Raw genomic sequence first — 20,525 nt, 5'->3', positions numbered from 1 at the left:
AGTCACGGTGCCACACAGGGAAAGGTCCTAGCGTGCTCTATGTGCCCTGATCAGCCCAGCTTGAGAAGTTTTCCTCCAGAGAGAAACAGAGCTCTGAGGACGCGAGGATGGAGCACAGAGAAGATGCAGCTGGAGACTCACATGGAGATTTCTGAAGAGAGAATGGCATTAATGTCATCACAGGGGGAGTGATAATGCTGCTGGTCACACAGCAACAGATGGAAGCTGCCAATTGTCACGTGCACTTGCATCCTTCACTCAGTTCGTTTCTCAAAGGAAACTGCATACCTGTCACAGAAATGGTACTCAGGCCCTCTTTTAAAACTGCTTTAGAGTTGAAAACTACAAGAGCTCAGTGAAGCTGACCCATGAGCTTGGCTCTGCTCAAGTCCCTCAACCAGCAAATAAGTGACCGAGCTTGGAGGCCACAGCAACCTGGGACTTTCTTACCCCTTACAGAAAAGAAAAGAATAAAATAAGATTATTCTCAGAGTCTCTCTCAAACCTGATTTGTATAATGACTTTTGAGATACTTTTTAGTTGCTGATAGATGAGAACTCTGATGTGTAAGTGGATCCTTTAATGGACAAAGACTTGGAGGTGCGGAGGTGGAATGAGTGGTTTTTGCACATGAGATAGGTATGAATTTTAGGGGACCGCGAGCAGACTGAGGTGGGTGGGACAGCGTCCCTCCTAAATTCACGTGCACTCAAAACCCTAGAATGTGACCTTACTTGGAAAAGAGCCTTTGCAGGTAATTGTTTAAGATGAAATCACATCAGAATAGGATAAACCTTAAATCCAGTCCTGGAGCCCCAAGAAGAAGAGAAGACTTGTAAAATGGGGACAGATGTTGGAGTGACACAACCACAGATTTCTGGCAACCACTAGAAACCAGGAGAGTGCCTGGAACATTCTTGATCATAGGCTCCATAGGAACTAACTCTGCCAAGACCTTGATTTAGGACTTTTAGCTTCAGTGCTGTCCAAGAATTAATTGCCCTTGTGACAAGCCACTAAATTTGGGGTGATGTGGGTCAGCAGCCTAGGACGTTGCTATACATCACAAAAGAATTGTAGATGTAATTAAGTTCCAAATTACTAAACCTTAAAATACAGGTCTTATGGGAGGACCTGACCTAATCACATGTGCCCCTTGGAGAAGCAGAGACTGAAATGCAGGGTGGACATGGCATGCTCTGCTGGACTCAGGAGGGGCTTCGTGGCAGGACACAGAGGCAGCCACTCCAAGCTGACTGCAAACTTGGGTTGACTGCGCACTAGCTTGGAAATGAGGTCCTCAACCCCACACCGAGTAGACTGTTCCCCAGAACGCTCAAAGACCAGCCTGGCTGACACCCTCAGCAGAGACCCAACTCTGCCATGCCTACCATCTGCCCCAATTGTGAGCTAATCAATAGCCAGTTTTAGCCACTAAGTATGTGGTCATTTTGTAAGCAGAAACAGAAAGTGAATACACAATGGGTCACATTAAGTGAGGTAGAGCACCAGGCTGCCACAGCTGATGATGAATGATGTCCTATTAGGTACGACTGTTGACAGCCGGCTCCTGGACAGCTTCACAGAGCAGTGAGCAAAGAGCCGGGGATAGGGCACCACAGCACCATGCTGTCCTCTCTAGGCTGCTTCACAGAACTTTTTCTCGGAGATCTACCTCTGTCACAGAGTCCGTGCAAGCAATTGTCCTTCAGAATCAGATAAGTATGCTACTGATTAGCATTAGAAGAAAACATAAGCCTAAATTTATGTGACCTTAGATTAGACAGGAGTCTCAGATATGACCCCTGGAGCACAAGCAACAAAATAGGTAAGCTACACAAAATTAAACTTGTGCATCAGAGGAAACTATCAAGAAAGTTAAAAGCCCACAGGATGGGAAAAAAATTCCAAATTATGTATGAGTCCACCATTCAAAAGGGACTCTGAAAACTCAACAATAAAAAGACAACTCACTTTGTCTTAGTCAGATCTCCATGCCGAGATAAAATACCCAACACCTGCAACTTAAAGGACAGTTTCAGTCCATGGCTGACAGGCTCCAAAGCAGAAACAGCGTGACAGAGGGGCAGAGGAGAGAAATGTGCCCAACCCATGGCTGCCAGGAAGCAGAGAGAGAAGAGAGGAGCCCAGGAGAGATATTCTCTTCCAGGCCCCACCTTCTGACAGCAACCCAGCTACAGCACCCCGTGATCCAAACACATGAGCCTGTGGGGTACATTTAAGTTCTAAACCATAGCATGCTCTAAAACATGGCGATGAATCCGAATGAACATTGTGAGAGGAAGATACACAAATGGCTAGTAATAGGCACATGGAAAGATATTCAGTGTCACGGTCACCAGCGAAATATGAATCCAAATCATAACTACATCACACTCACTAGGCTGACTAGAATTTTAAAAGCAAAACAGAACAAGTGTTGGTGAGGATGTGGAGCAGCTGGAACCCTCCTTCACTGCTGACAGGAATGCCAAATGACCACAAGCACTTTGGGGAAGTGTGGCCACTCTAATGATTAAATGCAGAGTGGTCCTATGACCCAACAACTCCACGCCTAGGTAATACACCAGGAGAAATGCATACTTATGTCTGCAGGAAAGCCTGGATACAAAATTTTATAGCAAGATTATGCTTGACACCCAAAAATGAAACAATCCAGAAGTCGATCAACCGAGGAACCAACACCATGGAGTATTATCTGGCCTTCGAAAACAATGATATCCTCGTATTTCTACAACATGGATGAGCCTTGACAACAGCATGGTGTCAGGACGAACCCAGACATAAAAGACCACTCATGGTACGATTTTGTTCATATGAAATGCCCAGAATAGGCATGGCCACAGGGACAGGAAGTAGACTAGTGGTTGCGGGGCTGGGAAAGAGGAGAGTGGTGCCTAATGGTGTGGGCTTTCTGAGGGGGTGATGAAAATGTTCTGGAAATACAGGTGGTGGAGGCTGCACAGCTTTGTGAATATACAGGATCTTTAAAGTGCTGAATGGCATACTTTAAAATGGTGAATTTTATAGTATGTGATCATCTAAGTAAAAGTAGGAGCTTCCTGCACTTAATGTGTAAGTCACCCAGAACATAATGCTGCACACACACTGCTCTGGCTGGCATTCAGCTGGGACAGTGTGCTGTGGTTGGACCAACAGTAAAAAGACCAAATCTCTAGGTTTACGGCCTTCCACTGCCCAGTCCCTCTGGTTCCTCCAGACCTTCATGTCATCAACAGGAACAGACAGGGTACACCTGCCTCATAAAAGAACTCTCAGGACCCTGCTTCAGCCACTAAGGGGAAACTCTGGGATTTGGAAGTGCAGAGATAAAAGGAGGAAATCAGTAATTCTCTCTTTATGTGGCTGAGTTATTTCATGTAATGTGAATGAGTTTTTGTAACTAACAAAGTAAGTTTAAGAAACTTTTAAATCATAGTAACTGAAGCATTGTCATATTGGTATAGAAATAGTCAGAGATTAATGGAATAGAATTACAGTTACGTAGAATTGTAAGTGGTATTACAATATATCAAAAAAGATGACATTTAAAATGGCAGCTTGAGTGAGGCAGAAAAAAGTGGTGAAAAATTACAGATTGATCTAAACTGAGCTTGATGGTGTGCACCTGTACACCCAGCACTCTGGAAAATTAAGGCAGGAGGACTGTAAGTTTGAGCCTAAACAGGGCAGATTAGTAACTTAGTAAAACCAGTCTCAGAATAAAAACAAGGAACGAAAAAAGGAAGGAAGGAAGAAACAGAGATCAGAGAGGAAGGAAGGAAAAAGAAGAAAGAGAAAGAGACAAAGAAAGAAAGAAAAAGAGAGAGAAGGAAAGGAAAGTTGGGTGTATAGTTCAGTGTGACGGCCTTGGGTTCAATCCTCTGTATGAGAGAGAGAGAGACAGAGAGAGAGAGAGAGAGAGAGAGAGAGACAGAGACAGAGAGACAGAGAGACAGAGAGAGAGACAGAGGAGAGGGAAGACGGAAGAGATAGTCAGAGACAGAGGAAGGAATTAATCCATATTTTATACCTTTATCTAAATGAACACCAGATAAATATTAAAAAGATGTGATTTTAAAAGGACTAAAAGAAAACTAGTCAAAACAGTTTTAAATTGGGTATTAGTTTAAACTAAGGTGAGGAAGTTACAAAGAAAAGATTAATAAAATTATCTACACAAAAATATGAAATTTCTGTAAATTTTTAAAAGTTTTTCTAAATATTTAAAAATAAAATGATATGGAGGGTAGGGAAGGAAGATAGGGAGAAAGAAACAAACAGAGATGAGAGAGAAGAAGGGAGGAAAGAAGGAAGAAAAACAAAGAGAGAAAAAAAGAGAGGGGGAAAGGTTGCTTGGCAGTTACTAAATCACAGTTAAGGAGAAGTCCTGTGTGCTACCGCACAAGAACACGACTCCAGGAAATGGGAGCAAACATTTCAAAAAGCTAGAAGAAAGGATTTGGAAAGCTTCTGCCATAAAAAAAAAAAAATAATGCTTGGGGAGGCGGGTGTATTTAACTGTCATACAATGTATACATGTACTAAAACGTTACATGATTCTCCCCTAATCTGTACCATTTTTATGTAATAGATAAAATAATTTTTAAAATACAAAGAAAAATGATAAACAATCTAAACATATTTGTAATTCATATGAAAGCAACTCATATCCCTAACAGGGACTAGAGCACAAAAGAAGAAAAAGATTATCGACTTGATTTTTTTTTCTATTTTCTTTTTTGGTACCAGGAATTGAACTCAGGGCCTCGTGCTTGCCAGGCAGGTGCTGTGCTGCTGAGCTACATCCCTGGCCCATTATCCACCTGAAAAAGTGGCAAACACATGAACATACCATTAATAACAATGATGACAATAAAAAAGATTGAACTTTGCAATGTGCCAAATATTGTTATGTATTAATGTATTCAACTCCCGGAGACACCCAACAAGAAGGCAAGATCAGGGACTGTATTTTACATCCACATTTCCCCTGTCTCCATTCGTAATAATTTAAGTGTCTGTCAGTCAGCTTCTTTCAGCACCTGTGTCCTGAGATGGGAAAATCTCCAGGTGCTAAACGGGAACAGCTCAGGGCCTCTTCTCTCATGGCCAGGCAGTTCTGCTGAGAAGTTTTCTTTTTCTTTCTTTCTTTTTAATCGGTACCAGGGATCGAACTCACAGCTACACACTTGCAAGACAGGTGCTTATGCCGCTGAGCTAAATCCCCAGCCATGAGATGTCTTTAAGAAAGCTGTTCTTGAACTGCTTCCCTCCCTTCCTCTCTGTAGCCACCCTTCCGTGCCTTCCCATTGGTACTGGTAAATTACCCACCAAAATATTACTTTTATTTATCTGTTGCCCTGCAGCTTCACCAGTGCTGGGTTGTATTAAACTTGTAAATCTTTACCAATCTGAGGACCAAAAAGATGCAATTTCACTGTTGATTAAAAGTTTAGTTCTCTATCAGTGAGGCTGAGCATGTTTCCTGCTTACTGACGAGGCAAGAAGAGTCCAGAATGGAGTGACCCCTCCAAAAACAGTGTTGCGTCCCTCTTTTCCCGCCGTTATTTTTATGTATCTTAAAATTTATCAATCAATTACAAAATTATATTAAGCCAGATTTTTTTTTTTTTTTTTTATCGTTACCGGGGAAGGAACTCACAACCGCCTGCTTGCAAGGCAGGTGCCGCTGAAAGGCCAAATGCCTTTAGCTTTAACAATAATAACAAAAATCAAAGCCGCTGAGCTAAATCCCCAGCCCAGCCAGACTTTTTCTTAACAAGATAAATGTGGTTTAGGGAAAAAGCTACTAAGAAATTCAGCATTTTCCTATAAATCAAACAAGACAAATCTACAGATCCAAAGAATGAATGGACTTCTTTACACTTAATAGCAATATGTTTAGAACATATGTAAGGGAATATTCTAGAAATAATGTATTTTACAACTATTTAGACATGAAGAAAATGGTTAGAAGTCAACTTTAGGAGACAAAACAAGATACACAGTTACCAAAAAAAATATTCAGGCAAAGAAAGTCAGCAAGAAGGAGAGGCTGTGATTCGACAGCAAACAAAGTAACAAGTGAAATGGCGGAGCAGACCACAGGCGCATTAAGACTCTGCAGAAGAGTTCACAGCATGAGAAGCTGGAGAGATGTTTAAAATACCTTATGCATCGTCAGTCTTGAGGAACTAGCTGGCATCACTTATTCTTAGCGCTGTCCCTTACCTCGATGACACCTATTCAGCCTCAATGCTTTCTATCCATATTTCATGGCAACATTTTACCCTGAAGCTACTATAAACCCCAGGCTGTTTCTACCTCTGTCCTGGTGGGTGCCAAAGGCTAAAAGAGCTTAAGAAATGTTTGTCTTCAAACAGTGCACATCGGGCTCTCTACTTCCTAACAACAGTTTACGGGCTTTATTGCTCTCAGACTGAGGCATACAGACATCTAAATGAAACTTGGACCCAGTTTATCTAGAAGCCATTCAAGTCAAAGAGAAAATGTCTTTAGCTTTAACAATAATAACAAAAATCGAAGAATCTTTATATGTGTAACAAAATGTTCACGCAGGTGGGAGTGCATGTTCCAGCGCTTCGGAGGCCGAGACAGGAAGATCCCCTCAAGTTCAAGGGCAGACTGAGCTACACAGTGTGTTCAAGGTCAGTGTGAGAGAGAGGGAGAGAGAGAGAGAGATCATTCCAGGCTACAGGAGTTCACACAAAGCCATAACAAAATCTAAACTTGCAAAAAGAAGTTAGGCTACTTGATCCAATTAAAGCTTAATAAAAAGAAAGTATACGACTTAAAAAATCATGGTTTTCATTTTCAAGGATGTTTGAGTTGTTTAGAACCCTTTGCTTACCTGTAAGGTTGTACTTTAACCCCATGATCTTGAAATTCCAATGCCTTCTTAACAACAGCTTCATTTTCCTCTGGATAAGTTGAGCATGTGCAGTAAACAATTGCTTGCGCTTTAGCAACTATAATTAAGGAAGATGGAATCAATGTAATGGCCCCATTAACAAGCCAACGTATGTTCACTATGCTTCCAGATGTGTATTTCCTACGAATACCACAAGATTCTTTTATTTGTTGGATTTTTTGAGACAGAGCTATGTAGTTCAGGCTGGCCTTGAACTCACTACATAGCCCAGGCTGGCCTTGAACTCACTGCAATCCTCCTTTCTCAGCCTTCTGAGCGCTGGGATTATAGTGTGCACTACCATACACAGTATCACTGGGTTTTGATGGGAATGATTTCCACTATGGCTCTCCTTTAAAGCATAAAGTGCATTAATGTAATAGTTTTTAACCAATAATTAAATTCAACTGGATTGTACAAAGATTGAAAATTCAATGTATATGACCAACTGATTACAAACACAAAGAGACACCATAGGCTGCCATGAACGTGATGCTTTCAGCTATTCCTCCATGTTTTGTCATCTAATTGGTTTAAAGACTTCGTTCCTCAATGCTGGGTGAACCTTGGAAGGTTACTCACAGTCCTAAATCTTTGTTCTGCAAAATGACGCAACATCCTGACCTGCAACTCATGTATTTGCTCACTGTCCTAAGCACCTGCCAGGTGCTGTCCTAGGATGTGGGACACGTGGGTGGGCAGCAAAGACAAAACTCCCTGCCGTGTGGAGCTCATTTGCTAGTGAGAGACATTAGAACGTAAATACACAGGAAAAGTAGGTGATGGTGCAGGACGGGGGTGATGACACAGGTGCATTTAGAAAGAGATGCAAAGAAAATGAGGACAGAGGCGTGGGAGATGAACCCAGAAAACACGGTGTGAGCTCCCCATAGTAAAGCGGCCTAGAGGTGGTGTAATGAATGGCCGTGGATTTTTCTGGACGTAAGATGGGAGCCACTGGTTCCACCGCCACCCTGAATGCTCTGTTGACAATGGACAGTAAGCAGGGAGAGAGGGAGGGATGTGGAAGCTGACAGACAAATTAGGAGGCCCCTGGGGCGGTCTGGGCTGAGGTAGTGGTGAGGACAGGGCAGTGACAGCAGAGGTGGCAATGCTCCTGACGACCTGTTGTGGGTGTGAAACAGGAGTCACACATGATGCTAGGACTTTGGCTTGAGCAAATAGAAGACATTAACTAAAATGGAAGGGTCCGGGAAGGACAGCTGGGAGATCAGGATTTCCATTCTGGACCTGTGAGTTTTGAGATGCCTGCCTGTCACTAATGGACAACGTCAGGAAGGCACTGAAGACACAGATCTAGAATTTGCAAAATTAGGGAGTCACACAGTGGACTGGGTGAGATCACCAGGTGGGTTAAGTGTAGATAGAAGGAAGGGCCAAGGTGGGAGCCGTGGCAAGCTGCAATGCGAAAGTGGGGCGAGGTCAGGAAGAGCTGGCAACCCAGGAAAAGGAAAGAAAGTGAGCAGGTGTCCCGAGAGACAGAGCAAGGGGAGAAGGAAGGGAATGTGGTCTCCCAGGCCAGAGAGGGACCAGTCCCACGAGGTCTGCCAGTGGAGTTAACACGGCTCTGCGGACTGGTAGGAAGGAAATGTGCAGGTTAGTGGGGTTTAAAAAAAAAAAAGAGGAAAAATTTAGAGAAATACTGTTTTCAGAGGAAAGTCAAGTTATAGGGGAAAAGAGATGAAAACATTCAAAGAGAGTTAAAATACAGATTTTTCTTGATGAGGGGCTGTGAATTTTGGAGCACGTAGGGTGGACGATGAGAAAAGACAGGGGCTCTGAAAACAGCCACAGGGGCCTGGGAGCAGGAGATGACCAGCCTTCCTTAGCTGCCTGCCTTTCTGGGGTCAACGATCTAAACAGAGGCATTTCCAGTGATTTTAGAGAGGCATTTCTGGTGATTATAAAGAGGTGTTTCCCATGTTTTCCTCTTTAGAGAGTAGGGACATGGCTGTGAGGTTTAGAGGGCAATGGAGGTTAGGAGGCCTGAGCCCTCTTGTTACGGTGGCCACAGAAGGGGGTGCTGAGGGGTTAGGGATTCGGGGTGGGGAAGCTAAGAGGGATGATTTCATAAGCATTAAATCAGATAATATATAAAAACACGGCAATAGCAAGGTGCCCAACAAATAATAAGTGATCAACACATATTAAAATATTTTAAAAGTTATTTTCACAATGCATTAGAAGACTGAGCATAAGCATACTTTAAATGGTTAACTTCAAATGGAGCTTTCAGTCATTTCCATCAAAATTTGGAGATAAATCCCTAATTATGCACTTTTCCTAAATGGCCTTATATTTACAGCTTGATTTATAGTATGTCTTCAGGTAAATTACCCTACTCTAGAGGGCTGCCAAAATAGGTTTACTGGCATCACGAAAGAGCTTACATCAGTAAATCTTTTTGCTTTTCATAAGGCCTTTTAAAGCATTAAATATTCAATTAAAATTTAATTGAAATGCACTAGTAAAAAATGTTACTTAATTTAAATATTGCATGGTTTTTCTCATGAGAAATTCAAAGTATAAATCATTTAAAGAGCAAAATAAAAGATAGATGATAGGAATCAGGGAGGGAGACCTTCTGCAGATGGGAAGGGGATCTAGGGAAACAGGGGTGAGGAAGAAGTAAAAAGAAATAAGATGGGGTATGTGTATGTACCAGCTTCTCAGGATGAATGTATTCATTATGTAGTGCAAACATGCACTAATAAAAAATGATCTTCCAGCCAATTTATTATAATAGCTCATATGCAGACTGTCACATTCAAATTACTGTGCATCAGCGACATCACCCAGAAGGGCAGACTTCCTTCGTGCTATTTTGCCATATTCCTACCTCATGTATATCTTTATGTATTGTCTCTGTCCACAGACTCATCCTGAAGCCCTTGTCAGGGTTTATTCATATTCATCAGCCTAATACCCCACTCAAGACCCAACCCAGAGTAGGCACTTGATAAATATACTTGGAACTAAATGGAAGTTGATTAATGCAGTGGTACTCAAAAACCTAAATGGAGTGACCGAAGCAGGGATACAAGTCATTCTTAAAGAGCCTGGCTGTCTAGACTTCAAGTCAAGACAGCGAGGCTTTATCAGTAATTACACCTTTCTGTTCTCAATTCAGCACTGAGAGGGAAGAGCTGGATTAAAGCTTGGACTTCAGAAGAGCTCTCGGGGGTAGGCAAAATGACAAAAGAAGAATTATATCAAGCAAGAAGGCAGAAGAAACAGGAAAGATGAAGATGTACAACTACGGATGTGTATGACCATTTCACCTCACTATAAAGAAACTCAAATCATGCTCGCTAACCTGTGTTTAAAATGATTATGCATATATTTTAAAGACTTAGATTAAGTTAATACAGTAAATACTTTGTTATGGGAAGGTTCTAACGCTGGATGTTCTGGAAAATGTAATTATGGTTCACACTTCACTGGTTTAATATACTAAATAAAATATTCATGTTTCTAAGGTTAATGCCACTTTTTAACAAGATTCTATCAATGTCAGACTCACATTTCATTGCGTGTGTTAGCAGCTCGTATTGTTGTTGAGTAAGAACCTGAAGTTTATCTTCTGATGTGCCTCCTTGAGAAAGGTCTTTAAGTAAATCTGTGTCTAAATTTTAAAGAGTAAATACATACCTTTAAATATATTCCTATGAAATACTTTTTACTATTATCACATTATTTTTCAATTATTTTGCCTACTAGGAATTTTCATGGAAGAATACCTATCAAAACAAAATAGATAAACATTCAGATGTTCACTTAAAAATAATTATGATTCATTATCGTACTGTTTTTCAAAAAGAGCACAGGAAATATTTAATACTTTTTTTCTTCAAGTCTATGAAATAGTCATCCAAGTAGCCATGCTAGTCACTTAGACATGGAAAAATAAATGCAATCAATCTGGAGACAAATACAGAAAAGAGAGAATAAAATTTATTTTCCAAAAACTGATGGGATACACTCAACTGATTATAATAATTTAGAAATTAAAAGAAGTACCTTCATGCTCATTTAAAATAAATTCTACTGGATTGCTAATGCCTGCTCCTGAACAACGAGGCAGCAGCAGGATCACTTTAACTTTCTGTAACCTCGGGTCCTTTGATTCAATGTTAACAAATGTCTCACCCAGTATTTCAATATCTGGGAGGGAAAAAAAGTATAAAATATTAATTTAAAATCTGAATTTAGTATGTGACTGTATCTATGTATGATTCATTTTAAAATCCTCAATTCCACAAAAACTCTTTGTAATGTATGTAGTTAGAAACAAGGACTTACTATTCTCTAACAACATCCCAAAGTCAGTACAGGAATTTTCTTAATAAAGTACCTTCTCTATGTGAAAGTTTTTAAAATTTAAAATTAAAATTTTCGGCTGGTCCGCTGGCAGTGGGTTATCAGAACTCATTAACATTTGTGTCACTAAAGTTGGTATACCACCCCCCACACACTGCTAAATGTGACTGGCTTTAAAAAAAGAAAAAAAAATTAAAGTTTTCATCTTGAACTTCAGCTTCAAGTTAAAGTAGTATGAGACGGTGGGGAACCAGGCTTTGGACGCACACAAACTTGAGTTTTGACTCCTGGCTCCACTATTAACTACCCATGTGTGCCTCCACTTGCTTATGCATAAAATGGGACGATTTCCTTATACAACTGTGACCAACATTGAGGCAAAGTAGTCAAGCATAGCATGCTTGTATACAGTAAAATGCTCGGTATCATTTCTCTCTCCCATTTGTACCCTTTTTATATGCTATCAGTCTTCAAAAAATAAATGGGTATCAAGAACACTTAGAATGCATAGTCCAAGGTGCTGACCCCGTAGCAGAGACGGGTGGACATTATTCCCTTCCCTCTAAGGGCCTTGTGACTTAGTTTCACAGCATCTGCCTCCTTCAGCCTTCGACTGCCTGCGCCCCTACCTTAGGGCCGACCCTCTGGGGAGAGGGCAAGGTTACCAAAGACACATGCCCTGGTGACACTGCCAGCACCCTGCACAGTCATGCAGAGATACAGACACTCTGGAGGGAGAGAGGTTTAGAAAGCCTCTCCAGTGCTGTCCCGGGAGGAGTGACACTGGCCCTGGGGAGTGGGAATTGCGGAGCACTGGCAGAGTGTCGCAAAGCCGGTGAAAGGCGAGTTTGGAGCAGAGAGGTGATGGAAAGAGCTAACTGGCCCAGTGTCTGAACCTGCTCCTTGACTCTCCTTCTCCTGTGGATTTTTCTCATTCATCTTACGGCCCTCCTCGTATTGCCATGTACAGGTACTGGGCTTTGGATTTCTTTCCAGGGATTATGCATTAAATCTACATGATAACAAGTTCCACATTTATATCCACACCCGAATGCCTGACCGCCACGGCCACTTGGTGCTGAACAGGCATCTTATACCTAACCTGACCGAAACCTCACTCCTCCTGTAGTCTTCCCATCTCAGGAAAGGGCAACCTCACCTTTCCAGCTGAACAAACCAACAGCCTTCACTGATCCCAACACGTGCGCCCTCCCATGGCCCGTGCACAATGTAATAAACTCCCTCCCCTCCAGAAATACACGAATCCCCACATCACCACCTGGTGGAAATCAAAACCACACCTGACCTGTGCACAGCCGCCCCCCAGCTCATCTCTCTGCAGCCCCCAGAGTAACCAAATGTTCTAATACTTGTCACTGCTCTGCTTGAAGCCCTGTGAGGAAGTCGTGTATCGTCCAAGGTCCAAGCCCTTCCTCTGGCACAGAATGTCTGATTTTTGTGGCTGTCTTGATGTCTTGGATCAATTCAAAACATACTTTTCATGGTCATTTGAACTTTGGGGAAGAGCCAGAGTCACATGGTACACACACCATAACACACCATATAATGCTTTTATTTGACAGAAACTGCAGTTCCACAGGCAATGTGTGACTAGAGCATTGTCATGATAAAGGATGAAGCCACTTGCCTATTTCTTAGGCCATTTTCTTCATGCATTTCTTAAATGTTCCAATAAACCCTCATAACAGACTTCATGGTACTTGGGTACAAATCCAACTTGTGCGATCCCATCAAGGTCAAAAAACACAGTTGACATCACCCTGAGGCTCGATTTTGATTGATCAGCTTTTTTCGCACAAGGAGAACTGGGTAATTTCCACGGAGAACTCTGAACCTTGGTTTCAAGATCATAACTACAGATCTCAGTTTCATCACTTGACGTTTCTTAGGCTGGAAGCTGAAGTGGCCCAATCACACAATTCTAATGAAATTGGTGAACTGTGTTGCTTTTATCAGTCAAAACACGAGCAGCAAATTCTGCATTCACCTCGTGTTCAAATCCGCTGTTAGCGTGCTTTCTGAACAGAACCACAGTTGAAACTGTTAGTAAAGTTCTACATGATGCTTCTTGTATTCAAGATCCCTGCCTTTCCAGTGGATGGCGCTCTGCAGCCATATTCACCATACTTATTGATCATATGGCAGGTACTAGTTTAGGGCGAGGGAAAAGGGTACTAAACCTGGAGAGGAAATGTGGGATGATACTGTAGGTATAATTCACCTTCAGTGAATAATACTGAATAATAATACAAATTCCAGTGCCACCTGCTGTGTCTGACGATTCCAGATGCTCTGATTTAGTAAGTTGTGATTTTAATTGCATTTTCCTGATTATTAATAGGATTTGGCATTTTGATACAAGTTGTTTTATTTGGCATTGAGTATCTTTTTGTGAAACACTTGGTCATGTCTCTTGCACTTTTTTTTTTTTTTTTTTTTTTTTTTGGTGCCAGGGATCAGAACTCATGACCTCGTGCTTGCTAGGCAGGCACTCACGCCACTGAGCTAAATCCTGGGCTTCTTGCACATTTTCGTACTGATGTACTTCTTTTTTACCCATGAAAGCTCTTCATCAGTTTGTGTACTTTCTATGGTTTTGTCTTTGTACTCTTAATCCAAAGAAGTTTGCTTTTAAAAAAAATTTTGTAGCCCAATTTATCAACCATCTCTTTTACAGTTAGGACTTTATGTGTATTGTTTAAGAAATCTTAATCTACCTCCAGGTCATGATGTATTTCTCTATAATAAGTTTTAGAAAACTTTAGATTAGTGTATTGTTATGAAATGGCCATTTCACTTTTTTTCAGCACAATTTACTGAAAAGTTCATCTCTTCCTCAATACTCTGCACTGTCACTTCAGTCATAAATAAAGTAACCCTGGGACTGGGGATTTAGCTCAGCGGCATAAGCATCTGCCTTGCAAGCAGGCAGTCGTGAGTTCGATCCCCGGTACCGATAAAAAGGAAAAAGACAAAAAAATAAATAAATAAAAATAAAGTAACCCTACATCTGGGTCTTTTCTGGATGCTGATCTGTTCCTCTGGTCTATTTACCACCCTTCACATACTGTCTTAAATACTGTGGTGTTTTACACACCTGTGATCCCAGCACTCAGGAAATTAAGGCAAGAGGACTGCCATGTGTTCAAGGCCACCCTGGGCTACACAGCAAGACTATCTCAAAAAATTTAATTGAAAAAGAAAAAGCCTTTCAGTGAAGTAAGCCTTCCAACTTTGTTCTTTATCTGCAGTGTTTTCAGAGGGTATGCTTGGCCCTCTGCACTAACGTAAAAAATTGATTTCCACCAAGAAACTACTAGAATTTTTATTGGGATTGTACAGAACCTCTAAGAGTAACTTGGAGAGAAACATCAGCTTGTGACAGGTTGCCTTTCAATTCATGAACAAATCCATTCTCCCATCTGCTCAGGGATCCTCCCATTCAGTAATGTTCTATTTTTAGAAGGTGTTACATTCTTTTGTTGGAAGCACTGTCGAATAGTTTACATTTTGGGATAATATTTTAAAAGGAATCTGTTTTTAAAACTTCACCTCAGGTTTTTGTTGGTATATAGAAAAAACTGACTTTTGTATGTTGACCTTGTAACCTTGCAAAATTCACATTAATTCTAATTGTATATTATTTTGGATTTGCCATATGCATATCAGGTCACCTATTCAGATGGTTTTATTTTTCTCTTTTCTTACTACCTCGCTTATGACCTGCAGTACAATGTTAAGGGTAAACAGCGATGACAAGAGTGCTTGTTCAATTCTTCATATCAGAAAGAAAACTTCTGAGCATTTCATCAAATGTGTTTGCTACAGCTATGTCATGAACAAGTGTTAAACTTTATCAAAAGCTTTGCGCAGTGGCAGTATCATAGCCAATGAGGTTTATCTGAGGCGTAATTATTGCTAATTAAACTTTATCAAATTCCTTTATGGCACTTCCTGAGATGATCATATTAATTTTTCTATTAATGTGATTGTACAAATTCATTTTTAAGAATTAGATCAATTTTGTATTCTTAGAATAAACTCAGCTTGTTTACAATGTACTGTCTAACATACTGCTAAATTCAGCTAAAAAGTATTTTTAATTACACAGGTATTTATATTTTATTTACTGGTTTTTAAATAACTGTCATGTATGCTATAAGCCTAAATTAATTTTTTCTCTCTTTTTGTTATTTTTTGTTTTGTTTTGTAGGTTTTTGTTTTGAAAATTTTGTTTTGTTTTGTTTTTTGGTACCAGGGATTGAACTCAGTACCTCCTGCTGGCCAGGCAGGCGCTTATGCCGCTGAGCGAAAGCCCTGGCCCTGTTTTCTGTTTTTGGAGGCTGTATGGTCCAGGCTGGCCTTGAACTCATATGTAACCCAGACTGGCTTCAGACTCATTGTCCTCCTCCTGCCTTGGCCTCTCAAGTGTTGGGATTGTAGGTATGTGCCATCATTCCTGGCTCAAAATTTTTGTCTTTGTAATAGGCTTTTCAGATTTTGATATCCATTTATAAAATGAACTGGGAAGTATTGTCATATGAAGTCTTCTGACCCATAAACACAGAATGGCCGGGTATGGTGGCACACGCTTATCACACAGCAGCTGAGTCGGAAGCCTGAGGCAGGAGGATTGCCAGGAGTTCCAGGCCAACCTGGGCTACATAATGAGTTCAAGGCCAGCCTGAGCTACATAGTGAGACCTCGTCTCAAAAACAACAACAAAAAACCCAGAATGTTCTTTGTTTATATCATCTCTAATTTTTAAAAATAATGTTTTGTAGTTTTCTACATATGTCTTATACTTCTTTCATTAAATTTATTTCTAAAATTTTGTTCTTTTTGATGTTATAGTTTTTAACTTTTATTTTTAGATTATTCATTGCTAATGTATAAAAATACAAAAGATCTTTATATATTCATTTTGTATCCTGCAACCTTCTTATACTGTTTTGTTAGTTTTAACAATTTTTTCAGGTATTCCTTATCATTTGTTATATGAGAGTATTTATTGATTCTTAATAATTTTGCTTTATACATTTTAAGATTATGATGTTACACACATACATCTTTAGCACTGTTATGTTTTCTGATGGACTGAACCTTTCATGGTTGTTATCTTAATACCCAAGATTTCGTTCAAGCCCTGGATATTAAAACTTATACATGCTAGGCACATGTTCTGCTACTGAACTACATGCATATTCTAGGGATGTTTTGTGGCTAGACTCCATTTGTCTGTAGTTCTTTTTGTTCATATATGCATTACATATCTCTCTGAGTCTTTAAATTTTCTGGATGGTTATTTAAGGGGTATCTCATAAACAGTGTATAATTAATCTTTTAAAACAGAATATTGACATTCTTTTTTCTCTATTTCAAGTAAGCAATCCATATATTTTAATATATTTGATAAATACTTTATAATATGTATATATTTTAATGTGTTATATAGAAACTTAAATATAAGTACTTTGGTTTATGTACCATATTATTTGCTTTCTATCTGTCTTGTCTTTCTTTTTTCCTTCTTTTTTGATTGGTATTCCAATCCCATTCTTCCTCCTCTAAATCATGAATAGTACATTCTTTTATTACTGGTTATGCTAGAAACTATAGCACACACCACTTACTTAATATCATTTACTACTTCCTAGAAAACCAAGGGCCATAGAACACAGCAATTCCATTTCCTTTCCTTCAAAATTCTATGCCACTATTATATTTATGGTTTTAAATATTTATTTATGTATTTATTGATATCAGCAATAAAACTCAGGATCTCAGGTTGCCAGGCAGGCACTGTGCCATTGAGCTATATCCTTGGCCTGTATTTATTTTAATTATATACAACATACAAACGTTTAATCCCTTAAGCCCATAAGATACAACAGTCATGTAGATTTACGTATGAACTAATCTTTTTCATTGTCCCTTTTGCAACAACCCCAACTTTCAACATAATATTCCTTCTACCCAAACAATGTGTTTCCTTTATGTCCTTATTCCATTTTATTTCAAAGCTTATTTTTGCTAGATATATATAAAAAAAAACTACCCTGAAAGTTTCTTTCAGCACTATGAAGACACAGTTAAACCGACTTGTAGCGTCAATCATTTCTGCTGAGAAGTTTTCGGTTTTGTTGCTATTTAATTGAAGGTAGTATATGTTTTTCTCCCCAGCTGTTTACCATTATTTTTTGTCATTGGTTTTCAGCAGTTATGCCTCCATATGCCTAAGATGTTATATTTCTCTTTGGAGTGTAGCAAAATATTATAGAATGAGTAGCTTACAAACAACAGAAATTTGCTTCTCACAAGTCTGGAAACTGGGAAGGCTAAGGTACTACAAAGTTGGTGCCTGAGGGCCTCCTTTTCCTAACTGGCGCCCGCAGTGGAAGGGACTAGCTAACTGTCAAGTTCTCATTCATGAGGGCACTAACCTCACTGCTACCTCTCAAAACGCCATCCCTCATGCCATCACCTTGGGGGACAGGATTCTAACATATGAATGAGGGCCGGCGAGTGGAACTTTTACCCCATAGTATGTTCCCCATGCACTTATTCTTACTAGAGTTCTCCAGTCTTCTTGAATCTGTGGCTTAGAGTGTTTTATCTACATTGGATGAGTCCCAGCCTGAAACTCAAATACCATTTCCTTCCAAGGCCTGAAGGAATCCTTTGCTCTCTTCTTGAGGTTCCAGTCATAACACATGAGATCCCTGGATCACTCAGTCTTGAGCACGTCTTGTAACTTCTTTCAAGGTATCCATTCTTTTGTCTCCCCATGATTTAGTCTGGATATTTTCTTCGGATCAGCCTACTTGCTGGTTTTTTTTTTTTCTCCATTTTGTTAATTTACTATTAAGTCCATTCATTTCTTCTTTCTTTTTTCTTTTTGTTTGGTACTGGAAATCAAAGCCATGGCACTGTACATTCTAGATGCTAACTTCCTTTTCTTTCTAGGTATACTACAAAGCTATACCTAAGACCTACTTGCTTCTTAATTTCACATCTGTATTTTTTAGTTCTAGAATTTTCTTTTAGCTCTTTTTTTAATTACAGTTTCCAGTTCTGTATGAAATGTGGAAGTATGGCATTTTGTTCTCTCAGCATATTAATCATAGTTATTTTAAAGTTCATATCGGGTATATCTGGAATTGGATTCTCTGTGGGTCTGATTACTTAGTACCTTGTCTTTATTTAAATCACATCTACCACTTCTTGGCCTTTTGACTAAGATTAAGTGTGGGATTAATTTAATATTTGAGTCATATCTCTTCTTATTGCCCAGTGTTTTTTTTTTAAACTGAGTGCTAGACACTGCATTTGGCAAAGTTTAGAAAATAATCGGAAACTTAGGATAATGTTATTTGCTTTTAGAGAGAATTAACTTTTGTTTCTTGCAGGTAAAAAGTGGGCTTAGTAAAACAGAGCACTAGGAGAACCAGAGCATCTCAAAAATCTAATTGGGAACCCAGGTGACTACAATCTGGGCTCCATTATTTTTGGAGAACTTATCACTGTTCAGAGTTTACTTCTATGCTTCAAGTGAAATCTTGAATATTTATCAGGATACCTCTACTGGTCAAGCCCTGAATTCAATTTTTATCTCCTTAGCCCTAAGACTCTGTCCAAAGTTTTGCTTAGTTTTTGGTCTCCACTGAATCTTTAGCTTGCACAATCCAGTAGATGTTCGATTTTTAAAAACAGGAAGCCTAAAAGACTTGGTTTCTAGTACTATCTTTGTCAGTTAAGTACTTATGTAAATATATTCTTACTTATTAAGTGAAGATACTCATCTGCTTCAACCAAAATTTGAGCCTCAAATTATGTCATAGCTACATAGTAAAGACAACTTGAAAATATCAACATATTGATTAACCTACAGCTGTCAAACCAACATTAAGAACAGCCTGGGTTTGGTGGTATACACCTATAATCCCAACACTTGGGAGGTTAAGCCAGGAGGAACACTGCAAATTCAAAGCTAGCATGAGCTACATACTGAATTTAAAGCCAGTCTGAACTGCGCAGTGAAATTGTCTAAAAAAAAAAAAAAAAAGCCTGATATACAATTTTTTTTTTTTTTTTTTGTCTTTTTTGTTTTTACCGGTACTGGGGATCGAACTCACGACTGCCTGCTTGCAAGGCAGGCACTTACGCCGCTGAGCTAAATCCCCAGCCCCTAAAGCCTGATATAATATAGTGAGGATTTTATGAATTTAGTTTATATCATATAGAGATTATACATCACAAAATATTATAAATTCAAACATTTTTAAAATTTCTTAAATCCTGTAGAACAATCACCAAACAAATATGCATTTGTACATACTTTTACATCCCATTTTTGTGAAAAGGTTCTTTAAGTCAAGATTGTTGGCTTGTGACTGTACTCCACAAACAAATATTTTTGAGGTATTATTACTTGTTAAGACAGACATATGGGCAACTGTGTACCATGAACCTGTGTTGACCATTAAAATATCATCCTCCATATTTAATAAAGCTTTTACGGAATGGACAGCAAGACTTCGAGATTTGTCCTACAAAAAACAAAACCAGCATGATTAGAATTTCAAAGGGCCTGACTAGAAATATAAATTGACTTCATTTCAGATAACAGAAAGTACTTGGTAGGGCTCTTGAAGAGACACTTAACTCATTTCAGTTTAAAACATCTCAATATACGTCTAAATAAAAGTTAACCAAGAAAACTGCTAAATATATTTACAATAAAGAGCTTAACTTTGTTCAGCCTAAATCATTAACACGTGATTAACATATTTGTAAGGGCTTGCTTTAGATTCCATTCTTATTCCTTCACAAAAAAGCCCATTTCAATGTCACCTAAACTTGCTATTAAGCTGCTCAGAGAGATTAAAATTATGATATTGGAAAAGATAATGAAAAGATGTTGATCTCAGTGCTTGATTAGGTAAGAAATTCTGCCCAAGAACATGGGTGTGGGGAAGAACTAAACCTTAGTGAATCTCCAGCCAGATATAGAATCTAAGGGTATAAAAATGAACTTAATCTAATGATTTGGGCCATCTGATTTACTCATTCTATTGAAACCACATTATTCGTCTCATTCTCTTCCTACTGGCAGCCATTATCCACTGCTCACAGATCAACCCTGTAAGACTATCTTAAAGAGAGCGTGGGGAAGTGCTTTCTGTGCGCCTCTCCATACGCGAGGCGG

The 20,525-nt window shown here is 39.4% G+C and overlaps 1 protein-coding gene and 1 pseudogene across 1 annotated transcript in view; one reads left to right on the top strand and one right to left on the bottom strand.

The window, feature by feature from the left end:
- The window catches only part of Nsun7 (NOP2/Sun RNA methyltransferase family member 7), a 44,988-nt gene that overhangs the window by 6,201 nt on the left and 18,262 nt on the right, over nucleotides 1–20,525 (bottom strand). Inside the window, exons 7-10 of the mRNA XM_003471547.5 lie at nucleotides 19,656–19,866; nucleotides 10,997–11,140; nucleotides 10,500–10,601; nucleotides 6,896–7,013 (exon numbers count right to left, since the gene is read on the bottom strand). Of these exons, the coding sequence (XP_003471595.2) occupies nucleotides 6,896–7,013; nucleotides 10,500–10,601; nucleotides 10,997–11,140; nucleotides 19,656–19,866 (575 nt within the window). The remainder of the gene's footprint in view (nucleotides 1–6,895; nucleotides 7,014–10,499; nucleotides 10,602–10,996; nucleotides 11,141–19,655; nucleotides 19,867–20,525) is intronic.
- On the top strand, nucleotides 15,179–15,311 carry LOC111757321 (U4 spliceosomal RNA; annotated as a pseudogene).

Source organism: Cavia porcellus, unplaced genomic scaffold (assembly GCF_034190915.1).
Source record: "Cavia porcellus strain 051 isolate PalLab524CR breed Dunkin Hartley unplaced genomic scaffold, mCavPor4.1 scaffold_30, whole genome shotgun sequence".
NCBI lineage: Eukaryota > Metazoa > Chordata > Mammalia > Rodentia > Caviidae > Cavia > Cavia porcellus.
The sequence above is the reverse complement of the archived record's forward strand: the minus strand, read 5'-3'. Positions and strand labels throughout refer to the sequence as shown.